At 39.4% G+C, this 12,404-nt stretch overlaps 2 protein-coding genes across 4 annotated transcripts in view; both read left to right on the top strand.

The window, feature by feature from the left end:
• LOC138623345 (adenylate cyclase type 9-like) overlaps positions 1 to 7,522 on the top strand; it is a 33,869-nt gene extending 26,347 nt beyond the window's left edge. For both annotated transcript variants that reach the window (XM_069702820.1, XM_069702819.1), the window contains exons 7-10: positions 335 to 494; positions 731 to 873; positions 1,035 to 1,058; positions 1,542 to 7,522. In XM_069702820.1, the coding sequence (XP_069558921.1) occupies positions 335 to 494; positions 731 to 873; positions 1,035 to 1,058; positions 1,542 to 2,835 (1,621 nt within the window). In that variant the 3' untranslated portion in view covers positions 2,836 to 7,522. The remainder of the gene's footprint in view (positions 1 to 334; positions 495 to 730; positions 874 to 1,034; positions 1,059 to 1,541) is intronic.
• Positions 7,523 to 7,904: 382 nt separating this feature from the next.
• Positions 7,905 to 12,404, top strand: part of crebbpb (CREB binding protein b) — a 33,699-nt gene continuing 29,199 nt past the window's right edge. For both annotated transcript variants that reach the window (XM_069702807.1, XM_069702806.1), the window contains exon 1: positions 7,905 to 8,754. In XM_069702807.1, the coding sequence (XP_069558908.1) occupies positions 8,670 to 8,754 (85 nt within the window). In that variant the 5' untranslated portion in view covers positions 7,905 to 8,669. The remainder of the gene's footprint in view (positions 8,755 to 12,404) is intronic.

Genomic DNA, 12,404 nt, shown 5'->3' with positions numbered 1-12,404 from the left:
TGGTAAAACTCAAGCAGGAAGTATTAGAAATGCATTTCCTTAAAACAATAAGGGACAGTAGATATTGTAATGACTGTTGAAAATATTTGTCACTCACAGTGGGTGAGCTGACATTAGATCTAAATTCATCTATAGGGGGAATAGGTCTTTAGTAGTGACCCTTTGAGAGAGAAGCTGTGTTAATACAAACCAATGTGTAGACAATCATGCCTGGAGTCAGTTTATTATTCAATGTGGGATCAGGCTGGGGTCAAACAGGATGCTCAAGTTTATAATATATGTGGTACATTATAGTCATTTCTATCATTCATAGCTTCCTGTTTTTCCTCTCCAGTGTGGCTTTTCATCTGGACAGCGTGCTGTATTGCACTCGGGTGCTGATGAGAGCTATCTCAAGCTGGATAGCACGTCACTTTATCGGCGCTGTCCTGGTGTCCCTGCCGGCTGTGGCAGTCTTCACCCATGTCACCTGTGACATGCATCTCTCCATTCAGGTGAGCTTAAGTTTCATGCTTGTTCTCTGTTTAGATGATCACAAGGGTGTTAAATACTGGTAATGTTGTTTGAGTGACCATGATTTTAAAACTTCCATCTCTGAATTAATTTCATTTTTGAATTGTCTTACACATACATGTTGAAATAGCTTGCAGTCAGTGTAATTTACAGTATGTGATAGTTATTACGACCGTTTCTTTCGACTAATATTGCTCTCTGCCTCATATTTCCCCAGTTTACCATGTTCATCTGCTGTGCTGTCATCATAGCCATCATTCACTATTGTAACTTCTGCCAGCTCAGCTACTGGATGCGCTCAACACTAGCAACACTGGTGGGACTGGCACTGCTTGTCCCGCTCTTCGGCTTACCCTGCAGGTATGACCTACAGACATTAATGAAAAGGAGGTGTGTGGTGACTAATACTATAGAGATAATGTGAGGACACTGGGTCCTTAATTGAAATGACAAAAAAAGGCACAAGCTTATTTTTGTGCTTCATGTATTAACTTGTGTCACTTCTGTTTCAAATCTTCCAGTTTAGCTAATAATCGTTTTTTCTGGTAAGTGTGATTATTGTTTTCATTTTTAGTGTCATTATTTCTAACTGTTTACAGTTCACATCAAAACAGGACAGCAGACAGTACTTTGAAAAAGCAAAGGGCTTTTATACACCATGTCCTTATTAGATAGAAGGAGTACTAAAATTAAAGCAAATGGAAGAAATGAGGGTGCAACAGATAACCACAGCCAGACTCAAACTGGGAACGTAGATATTCATGGTCGGCATCCCAGTCCCTCTGTCAGTGGGTTGTCCTTAGTTTACTTTTTTTGGAAAATATTTTCCTTTGATGTAGAGAGATGGATTTGTGGTGAGGTTTTTGCCAAATGCTTTTATAGTTGCTTTTGTAGTTGCAATGAATTGCATGTACAGTAGTTATAGAAAATGCAAGTTTATTTTGTTTATTATTTATTCTAACCTTCTGTTTGTCTATTTCTCTGGACTTTTTAACCCCATCTATGCTGTTTGTCTCTCTCTAAACCAGTTCTGTTGGCGAGAACAACAACAGCTCCATCGTAAGGTCTGACCCACAGGACCTTCTAGCCTCAGAGGCCTGTGTGGCCTTTTTCCTGCTCCTTCTCCTGGTCTGGTTCCTTAACCGTGAATTTGAGGTCAGTTACCGGCTGCATTACCATGGCAACGTAGAAGCTGATCAACACCGCATCAAGATTCAGAACATGAGGGACCAGGCCGACTGGCTGCTTCGCAATATCATTCCCATCCATGTGGCTGAGCAGCTTAAGGTCACCCAGAGCTACTCCAAGAACCATGACAACGTGGGTGTAATATTTGCCAGTATTGTTAACTTCAGTGAGTTTTATGAAGAAAGCTATGAGGGAGGAAAGGAATGCTATCGTGTCCTCAATGAGCTAATTGGCGACTTCGATGAGCTCTTACGAAAGCCTATGTTCTCAAATATTGAAAAGATCAAGACCATCGGTGCCACCTACATGGCAGCAGCAGGACTCAATGCTCAGCAGTGTGCAGATGCAGCACATCCTCATGCCCACCTCCGTGCTCTTTTTGAATTTGCACTAGAAATGATGTGTGTCGTGGATGACTTCAACAAGAACATGCTAGGCTTTGGCTTCAAGCTTCGCATCGGATTCAATCATGGGCCTCTAACAGCAGGGGTTATTGGTACTACAAAGCTTCTCTACGATATCTGGGGTGACACTGTCAACATTGCCAGTCGCATGGATACAACAGGTGTGGAGTGCCGCGTCCAGGTCAGCGAAGAGAGCTATTACGTGCTCAGTGGCATGGATTACGAGTTTGATTATCGTGGCACAGTCAATGTTAAAGGCAAAGGGCAGATGAAGACCTTCCTTTACCCTAAATGCAGTGAGAGTGGCCCTGTGCCTCAGTACCAGCTCTCAGTCTCACCAGAGATCCGAGCACAGGTGGATGGTAGCATTGGGCGCTCACCCACTGATGAAATTGCCAGCATGGTGCCCACAACCAGCATGACTGCAAGCAGTACCAATACTATAGTACCCAGTGCTAGCACTGGTTCCTCTACTACAACAGGGCTTAGCCACGTTAAAGAAGCAGACAGCCGTGAAAGATGTCCCACCACAGAGAGCTCTCTGGCCAGGCGATCTGTGTCTCATAGTGGCCTGACAGCTATACATATAACCACTATAGAAGGACCCCCAAATAACAAACAGCTCATCATCTCATCCTCGGTTCAGCAAGATACGACTCAACATTCAACAAAGTCCCTGAAAGACATCAAGAAGGACAAACATGAGGATGGAGAGTCAACCAGGCTTTAAGAATTTGCTAAAATGGCACTTCTATCATCCATCCTCAACCCTTTAAGCTCTCACACCTGCCTGTTGGCATTTGTAGAATCGCTGTACATTTGGTCCGACTCCAGGTAGAGACAGAGGATGCGGAAACACTTACAGGCCTCTTCTCTTCAGCCAGGAATCAGGCAGTTTTTAGTGTAGATATGATTGGCTGATGTTATCAAAGGTTGCTGGGTGGACCATACAGATGGTCTCGGGCAGGAACACAAAGTGAAGATGTGATAGCTGACTGAACTTTCTCTTGCCTGCTACAGATCCCATTGTCTGCCATTAACTTACTTGATTATCTTTAAACCTTTAATCTTGATCATTTCTTTCATGTCTTTTAAGTGCCTTTAGAATAGAATAATATGTAGACTAAGCCTTTTTGAGTAAGGGAATAACATTATAAAGGGAAAACTATAAATTACAAAACTTTTTGGAAAAAAGTAAAGAAAAATAGCTTTGCTTTTGCTATGAACATAGTTTACTTTTTAACTATTCTTGCTATGATATTTTTGCCTTTTATCAAAGAGAAAAGCAACAATGCGACGAGCATCACAATATGTGTCGAGTTAAGGGAATTGATAAAAGATGTTACTTCAAGATATGTATTCGTAAAATCTGCACTAAAATGCTGCAAAGCCTGTGTCCAGAAAACTCTTCATGAAAGTCTCAGCAGGGACTTCTCAATGTAGGCTAGCAGCAGACAAGGCTGAGCTGTGTGTTGTGTGAGTGTACTTGCATGCATGCAGTGTGTGTTTGTATCGCTGTATATTAAGATCATGCAGGGTTTAATAAGAAGAGATGTCTCTGAGTTACTCGAAAGACCTGTTGACACAGCAGGATTACAAACACTAAAGGAACCGCGTTGGGGAAAAAAAAAACATGTTCGCCGATGTGGCAGCTTTTTCTCTGGCCTCAGTTAAGAGCTTTGTATTGCCTCATCACTGAGGCATGATGATCTCGGCTACATTTAATCAGCATGCTTGTAGCATCAACTGCTACTACTGTTTGTGCCCTCCACCCATGATCCAGACTCTTGTGGGAACTCGAGCTGTGTTCAGTGTTTATGAGTGTTTCAATGGATCCTACAAGGCTCTGGTGTACCTGCAGTGTCTTTCGCCATGACTTTAGGTGGATTAGAGAAAACAACTGCCTAGGTTTGCTATGGATTACACTGTGTGTTAGTTGATAGTGCTTTTAAGACATGGATAATCAAAGTGGAATGTCACATAAATGTAAATCTAAATATGTTAAATTGTGTTTATTGTTACACAAAACTTGAAATGTTTAAATGAGGCACCCATCCTTGCTTTTTATAATTTGAAAGACAATACTGGATGCAAACTGCTGGATGCTTTTGCTGCTTCATACTTTCAATGGCATGGAATTTAATGTAATAATAGCACTGTAAATGCAAAGGCAGTGCACTAAATGTATTTCCTAACCCTAGGTGTTTTTACCCTTTGAAAATAAATTTTGTTACGTGCTATAATGTCAGATTGTTATAGATCTAGCTCGCTGTTGCATTTTCTCTCTCTCACTATTTCTAAGCAAAAAGGATTGTGTGCTCAGAGGCATTAAAAGTTTTGTTGCTTTGTCTTCATTTTGACATTCAAATATCCTAAACAACACAACCTCGTGCTTTTGAATTGTATAATCAGAACCTTTAAGTTACAAAGCAAACAGGACAATAACAATTATTTAGAAAAATAAAGAACCAATTTGCCTTCTTTTATCAGTAAGTCATTTATTTCAACTGCTGCATGTGACATTACCCTAATAACTTAATAGTTTGCTTGTTTTGTTTGCTCTGGAGTTAGGGTAGCTTGTGCCTTTTAACTTTTTGTCACTGTCAGCTCTGAGTTACTTTCATTCCTTAAGACACTTAACATTCCTCAAAAAGAAGACTGTGAGAATGTTGACGTTTGTGCTTGAATCACTTTTAATTTTGACGAAGTCTTCTAAAATCTTGAGATTTTAGCTGTGCCTTTTCTTTGTGTATACAATTAAATGTAAACATACCAAACATATTTTAAATTAATTGGATTTTTTTTTTTTTAGCAGTTTTTGAATTCCTTTTTTGTTTGACCTTCCCTTTTGTATTGTTTTTATTTGCCAGATGGCGGTGGGTTGTTTTACATGGAATAACAATGCTTTCAATGGTTCTTTTGCTTGTGAGCACACAACCCTTGTACTAGCCCAAACTTTGTTTGTTACACTACAATAAAGGGATGCTTATTATAATCGTTGTTATTCTACAAGGTTAAGCGCTTAATAGAGGTCATGATTCCTAAGTGTCAGGTAAAGCATATAAGCTACATTTCTTTTTCTTTTCCTTGGTAATTTTGATAAGCTCTTTTTAATAATGTGTTTTTTTTATGAACACTAAACATTTTTTGAGACAAACAGGAATAGTGAGAAAGGTGTGTCAAGTCACAGATTTGATTATCAGGGTTTTTCCCCTTCTTTGTTTCACTGCAAACATGAGCATATCTGTGGATTTGGTCGGATTTATTGAAATGTAAGGGACATTCTGAACCAGCAGAATGGCACACTGGGTAAATTTTAATGCCAAAGAGTGTCATTGCCATCTCTTGTATTTTCTTTGTTCAGCATGTTGTCTTAACTTAATTTGCAGGTTGAGTTGTGCACGTTCAAGCTCATTTACATAGTCACTGTTAAAATACAATTGCACAAGGCACTCACTTTTTATGTACAGTATGCCTTTATATTGTATAGTATCTGAGCATTTTCTATTATTTATATAACCGCATGTTCTAGAGTATTAAATAGTCTAAAAAAACTGGGTAATTTTAATATTGTTGTATACTATTTGTGAGTTCTGTTTGCCTGCATGTGTGTAAAAACTGTATGAGTGTTTGTTAAACTGTGTGGTTGTGTGTATTTTGGAAGGGATGCTCTATTCTTAGCAGGAATGTGATCTGAACATTTAAGTCAACTTTTATCGTCGCAAAAAGTATGACATGGTAAGACAGTAAGGCTTCAATCAATAGAGATTTCCTTTTCTTTTTAATTTAAACTAGCCAAATAAAATGGCGGAGACACTACAAGCTATCTGCTGGTAGGCAGTATTGGAGTAGCCTACTACCGCTCCTGCCAAGTTTTAATGAACTGTTGCTTTAGTTGGATATGTTTTGTATATAGCACGCCAATAGGCGAAGTGAAAGTTCAAATTGAATAAAAACAGTTGCTGGGAAATGTTGTCCAGTGGAATTTATAGCCTGTACACTACGTCTAGGTATGGTTGTGTTTGCCAGTGATGGATTGAGCTATAGAGGTCCATTTGCTCAAGTGTAGGTGTGAAGTACTTGCTTTTTACTTCAGTATTTTTTTGCATATTTTATTTTCACTATCGTATTTCAGAGAGAACTATTGTACTTGTCGTACTTGTATATGTAGCGTACATTAATGCATCATCATAATCCAGCAATATAATATGTTAAACAGACAGAGGTCATTCTTCTGTGTAAGGAGTTCTTTCAATATATCAATATATCATCCTCATAATATAGGCTCGTTGTGTACTTTTACTGATGTAAGTGTCTTTAATAGCACCTTTACTTGCCACTGTGGCATTGCTATTTAAGCAAAGGGTTTACCTAAACAAATGGTCTGAATACTTCCAGTGTTATTTCCTTGTAAAGTAAGAAGAGAAATTAAAATGTCTGTTTTTGCATTTGGTTAATTTGAATATGTTTGAAATATGTAAATACTTTTGTATATACACTCAACAGTGCTCCTACCCTAAGAATAACTTGTTTTGATTTTTTTTTTTAAATTCATTTTAGTGTTAGGAGTTGGTACAGAAGCTGTAGATTAAACATTGCTGTCAAACATTTATAAAATGTATAATTTTATTATATGTACAATTTTAAATGATCCCAGAGGCACTCATATTAACAACAGCGAAGTATCAAAAGTTATTATTATGCACAATTAACTCTTAACAGGGTGTCATATTATTATTACATTATATATATATTTTAACAATGCATTTTAATGGTGTATTTGGTCAATGAAATTGTATTGCACAGAATCACATTCTACAGCATGTTTTAATTTTGGAACAAATATAGCTGTCAGATAAATATAGGTAAGATAAAATACAAAATGGTAACAATGACGCTGAGGCCAATTACCTCAAAATCAATTAGTGAAAGTACCAACACAGTAAAGTAAAATACTTCATTACAAGTAAAAGTCCTGCATGAATAATCCTACTTAAGTAGCTAAAAGTACATAGGCAACAAAATACTATTTAGGTAGTAGCCTAAAAGCACTGATTTGGTTTCTCTGACTGATATGTTATCATTATTAAATTATTGATATAACATCTCATTGACATCTGAAATATGACCTAGATTACACACTGTTCAGGACGTCCGACGACAAAAAGGTTGGAAGCCATTGGTTTAATCATTAACAATGTCTTGTATTTTAAAAGCATGTTGTATTATAGATTGTGTCAATTTCTCATCTTAAAAGTAACTAAAGCTGTCAAATAATGTCCATAATGTTACAGTATTTCCCCCTAAAATGTAATTGAGTAGAAGTATACTGTAAAATACAGTACTCGTGTGCATGTATTTAGTCACTTTACACCACAGCTGAAAATTACTTGAATAAAATTTGCTTTCCATCTCTGTTCACGTGTAATAAGGGGATTATAGTGTTCGTATGTTGACCTGTATACTTTTATTGACACACAAATGAGTATGTTCTATTTGCAGTGGTGACTGGTGTGTGTTTGTAAAGTTTGAAACGACAGTAAATTTCGGATTTTTTTTATTTATTTATTTAAAAAAAATAATTAATAAATAATTTTTTTTTTGTTTTTTTTTTGTTATTCCACCTCTAGAGGCAACTTCACGTACGTCCACATGACGCACGGTGGGACACAGGGTTTACGTCAGGGCGTCATAGCACGATACCTCCTCCTCCCCCTCCCCCCCCCCCCCCACAGTCTAGCTGGGAAGAAAAAAAACTTTTTTTTTTTTTTTTTGTATCGGAGGAATCAACAGCCGCCATCTTGACGCGGCTCAGAATCGGGATTTCGGGGGGAGCATTAATTTTAAAAAACGATCGGAGCTACCCAGATCGGGCTCAAACGGCTTTTTTCGTGCGGAAAATCGAAGTGTTAGTCCTTCCGATGAGAATTAATGCAAACATGTGATGGTAACATGGTTTTTTATCGCCTCGACAGCCCAGTGTATATTTGATTTCCCTTTTAGAGAGCGCCGCTTCTCGCCGTATCTCCGTCCCGAGACGCTCTGTTTACCGGGAGACAGCGACGAGAAAAATAATCCGCCTCATAGAAAATATTTTTTGAATTTTGATCTTTTTATTTAAGCCCAAAACAGATTTTATGGCTGGTCGTTTCGACTGCGAAAAAAATGATTCTGTACAGACGTGAAACCGGCGATCTGCGGAAAAAGGGATTTGCTTACGCTTTTCGTAATATTTTATGATTGATTTTTCTTTAATTTTCTCGAACTGAAATAATTTTTGGACGTAATTATTGACGATAATTATGTGGGTGTTGGGTGTTGGATTATCATGGGGTGATCTTCGGCGGCGAAGCGTGGCGCTGTTGCCTTTCTTTTGAAACCAGGCAGCATTTCGCCAGTCTGCCCGTCGAGAAGGAAAAAAAAAAAAAAAAACTGTTAAATTGCTCCTTTACGCGTAACATTAGGAGAAGTTACCAGCTACTACGAGCCAGAAGCTGACGATTTGGACTGGTCCTGCTGTTATTCTCCTGCATAACCATCCATTCATAACATTTGCCGACCAGGATGGCTGACAATCTGCTGGATGTCGGACCCCCCACTGCAAAGCGACCCAAGCTTAACTCACCCCTCTCAGGATCAGATGGCCCAGGTGAGGACACAACACGGTTTTACAAATGCACCTAACATGCAATAGCCTCCCTGTTTATTAAGCCTGCTGTCTGTACGGTATTGTTGTTCAATGAGACTGCATAGATCCAACTGAAGGAAACCCATCAGTCACTTCAGGATGCTGTGCTAAAATCAGAGGAAAACGGCATTAAGTTTCTGTAGGATTGTTTGGTTTAATTTACAAATCACTGAAAACGGTATAAACAGCAATTGGTGTAAAAAAAAAGAAAAAAAAAAGATGCAAACTCACTCTATCTCCATCACACGAGGATTGCAACTGCTCAACAGGCTCCCAACTTTTCAATTGAAATACCACAGTTGCACCTACATTGCTTTTAGTGTTTTCTTGAGTAATCCTTCGGCACCTGTGCATGAACAAACCTGACGTTGTCAAAAATATTGTGATCCCCTTTGATCCCTTCAGAGAAACTGTTTTCCAATCCACCAGCACAGATGAAAATGCTGCCTCCTATCTGCGCATTGGAAGTAGTGTCTTGCTCATTGGCACTTGGGCTGTGCAGATTCTTGACAGCACAAGCACTTGGACCTGTACTGTTGTCCGGATAAATGATAGTCAGTCTTCCACTGATGAATCAGCCCTTCAACCAAAAGATCTGAGAAAATGTACTGAGCGACTGCATTCCTTTGGTACCTCGATCAAACTTTTCTGCTGCCTCCTAATCGGGGGGGAGAACACGTGCATAACATAACTCCTGAGCCGAGAAAAACTGGTGCCATGATAAGGCTATCAGAAAGTAGCCCGGGGGGGGGGGTGTCTGCGTCTTCACCAGTGCAACCTGCAGAGCGACTCTGCTCAGTTACTTGGAGTAGTCGGGCTGTTAAAAAAAACAAGTGAGATTTTAAAAATAAATAAATTGTGATTGACAGGAAGTACAGCGTTTCATTGGACTCTCTGTGTGAAATGATGAGTTAAGTGTTATTTATAACTGATTTATTATCGGGGATAGACTTATAGACGCTACGTAGAGTCCTGTATAGGAATTTTACAATGGTCATTATTAAATTTAGTTTTCAGACAGTTTTGCTTTATAATTTTAAAGCCGGTCCCCTGGGCAGGTAGTAGGTGTATTTGGAGAAGTTCTCAGCTACCGTATGAGCCCCCCTTTCACTCGTGTACAAATGCTGACAATCTTTTTGAAAATGAGTGTCGAGTTCATCTCTGAATGAGAGATATATCAATATTTAATCAGTTTCCCACTATGATGTTTCAGATTATTGAATTAGAGCTATAAATTAAAAGTATCTACTTCACAAACTTTGGATAGCATGTTTTTGGAGTTGTCTGAAGTTTGACAGACACCCAAGAGTTGAGCGCTGCCAAAATATTTTGTGCATAATAATATTAATAACTTAGCAACGGGCCGACATATTTGCCGTTGCTTTAAAACACAAAAATATTGAACAGAACTTTTGGCGTCTGTTCATGCAACCCAGACCCGTAATATCATGAATGAAATCATTTTACATGGACGGTGACATGAAACGGAGAACAGTGACCCTGATTGTAAGAGGGAAAAACGTGGATGCTGCCTAAAAAGGAAACTCTACAATCGGCCACATATGGTTTGTACATAACAAGGAACATTTCATGTATCTCAGGGAGTGCTCGGTGTTCATGTCTCTCAGCACACGTTGAAATTAAATGGCAGGTTTGGAAACATCTTAGTGCACTTTTATTGCAAAGTTCACCTTTGAATCAAATTGGACTTTTCTTATTTGCTAGTTATAAAGTATAAAACACGATGGTGTAAGTCAGCTCAACGTTATTGGTAGAATCAGCCAGTCTGGAATCTGTTTAGAAACATACTACTGAGCACTTCCTAGCTGTGCGTGTATGCTTTCTGTGTACTAGACGTGGCTCCGATGGCATTCATTGTACAGTTGCGAGTCGCAAGCATTAAAAAACTATGGACCATTACATTTCAGGAAAGGCGGTTGAGGTAATGCACAACAGCAGCCTCCTCTTAACTCTGATCTTATAGAAAATACATATAGACTGGTGTATAGTTGCGTCATTGAAAATTGCAGCGGAGATTGGAAACATGTGTCTGCCATCAACAAATAGCTGATGGGTGCAAATGTCTGTATTTGGTCTGCCTTGCCGTTTGTGGATGGCTGCATTATCCAGCCAGCTGACTGTCCCGTCTTCAGCCACGGTAGCTCGTCTTCTCAGAGGGGTGACGGGAACTTTCTCTGGGCAATAAAGCAGGCGGACGCCGGGCCTCCTCCCCCATCGCTGCCAGAAGCCCTTTCTGTCTGAGTTGACGTGCGCAGAAGCGCATGCACTCAGTGAGGCATCACAGAGTCTCTTAGAGACCTGCTCTCAAGGAAGTCTCCTCTCGGGATGAAGACGACCAGTGAACTGTGAGATGAACATAAATTTCCCCCAAAAGTTTATGCAGATAATTTTTTTTTTAAAAATTTTTTTAATTTTTTTATATAGATTTAAGATAGCACATGGTTATTGGTATAAAAATATTTCACAGACCAACAGTGTGATGGCTTCATCACACTCGATTTCTCATCGTGGGTGTGCCAGATGTTAAGATCTGAATTTCACATCATAAACTCTTAAATTCAGAGCTTAGAGAATTCAGACTGCATAAATTCAGATGAGGTTTTTAAAATGAATTATTTGAATGCAATAAATGGCGTGGTGATTAAGTTTCACATTTAAAGTGTTCAGGAATTATTTAATGTCATTATTCAGTTTCTGCCCAGATTCAAATTATTACAGCATTCACTAACACAACGTACCCGAATGCATTTGGCCTACTCTGTCACATTTGTCATTGGCCATTCATTGCCGTTGTTGGAAGTGAGACGGACATCTCCTGTTGCCACATCCAGCCCACTGCACACAGAGCTGAAGCTCACGGGCACAGAGCCTATTACGGAGCTGCCATAGAAGCCTTTGATGTTTATGTTAATGTGTGACAGTTTTTTTTTTATGGTGCCCTGGTCTCGTGTCAGTACGTGTTTGGGCCTGTGGCCACAGACCAGTGTCCGACTTGTTTTCATTTGTATGGCTGAGTGGGCGTGTCACGCCACGGGCCAGAGGCAGCCGCTCTCCAGCCCTACTGCTCCGTCTGGTCTGTGTGTACGAGTGCTAACCTCCGGGGGAGTATCTTCAGCAACGTTAGCATTAGCGCACGTTCAAAACAGCCAAGCGTCAAAATATGGCCTTTCAGCAGCCTGCTGGTATGTTGGCAAATGATGCTCTGGTTTGGGGCTGCGAAAGATATCGATATTATATCGCTGTCGTGATATTAGTCCAAATATTGTCTTCGATTTTGGATATCATAACACAACGACATGGAGCGTGTTGTCTTTTACTGGACTGGGAGCCTTTATACAATTACTTATTATATCCAAATTACTGATTAATATTGATCAAAAATCGCATTATGAAAATATTTTGGGAACGCACTAATAGTCATCCCTACAGTGTTGAGGTATTTGGTTAAAAGTATCGTGATATTTGATGTCGACCGTATCACCCGGCCTTACTGATCGGTTGGCTCCTTCCTAGGATGAGGTGGAGCCGATTAAGATCAGGAGAAGTGTTGGTGTCGTCAGTTGCCAACCAGTCATGCTTTTTCTCTTTCT

The sequence above is a fragment of the Brachyistius frenatus genome, unplaced genomic scaffold (assembly GCF_029030835.1).
Source record: "Brachyistius frenatus isolate BFR_SWC_R1_liver_20210118 unplaced genomic scaffold, ASM2903083v1 Contig_43, whole genome shotgun sequence".
NCBI classification, from domain to species: domain Eukaryota; kingdom Metazoa; phylum Chordata; class Actinopteri; family Embiotocidae; genus Brachyistius; species Brachyistius frenatus.
This window is presented reverse-complemented; position numbering and strand designations above follow the sequence as displayed.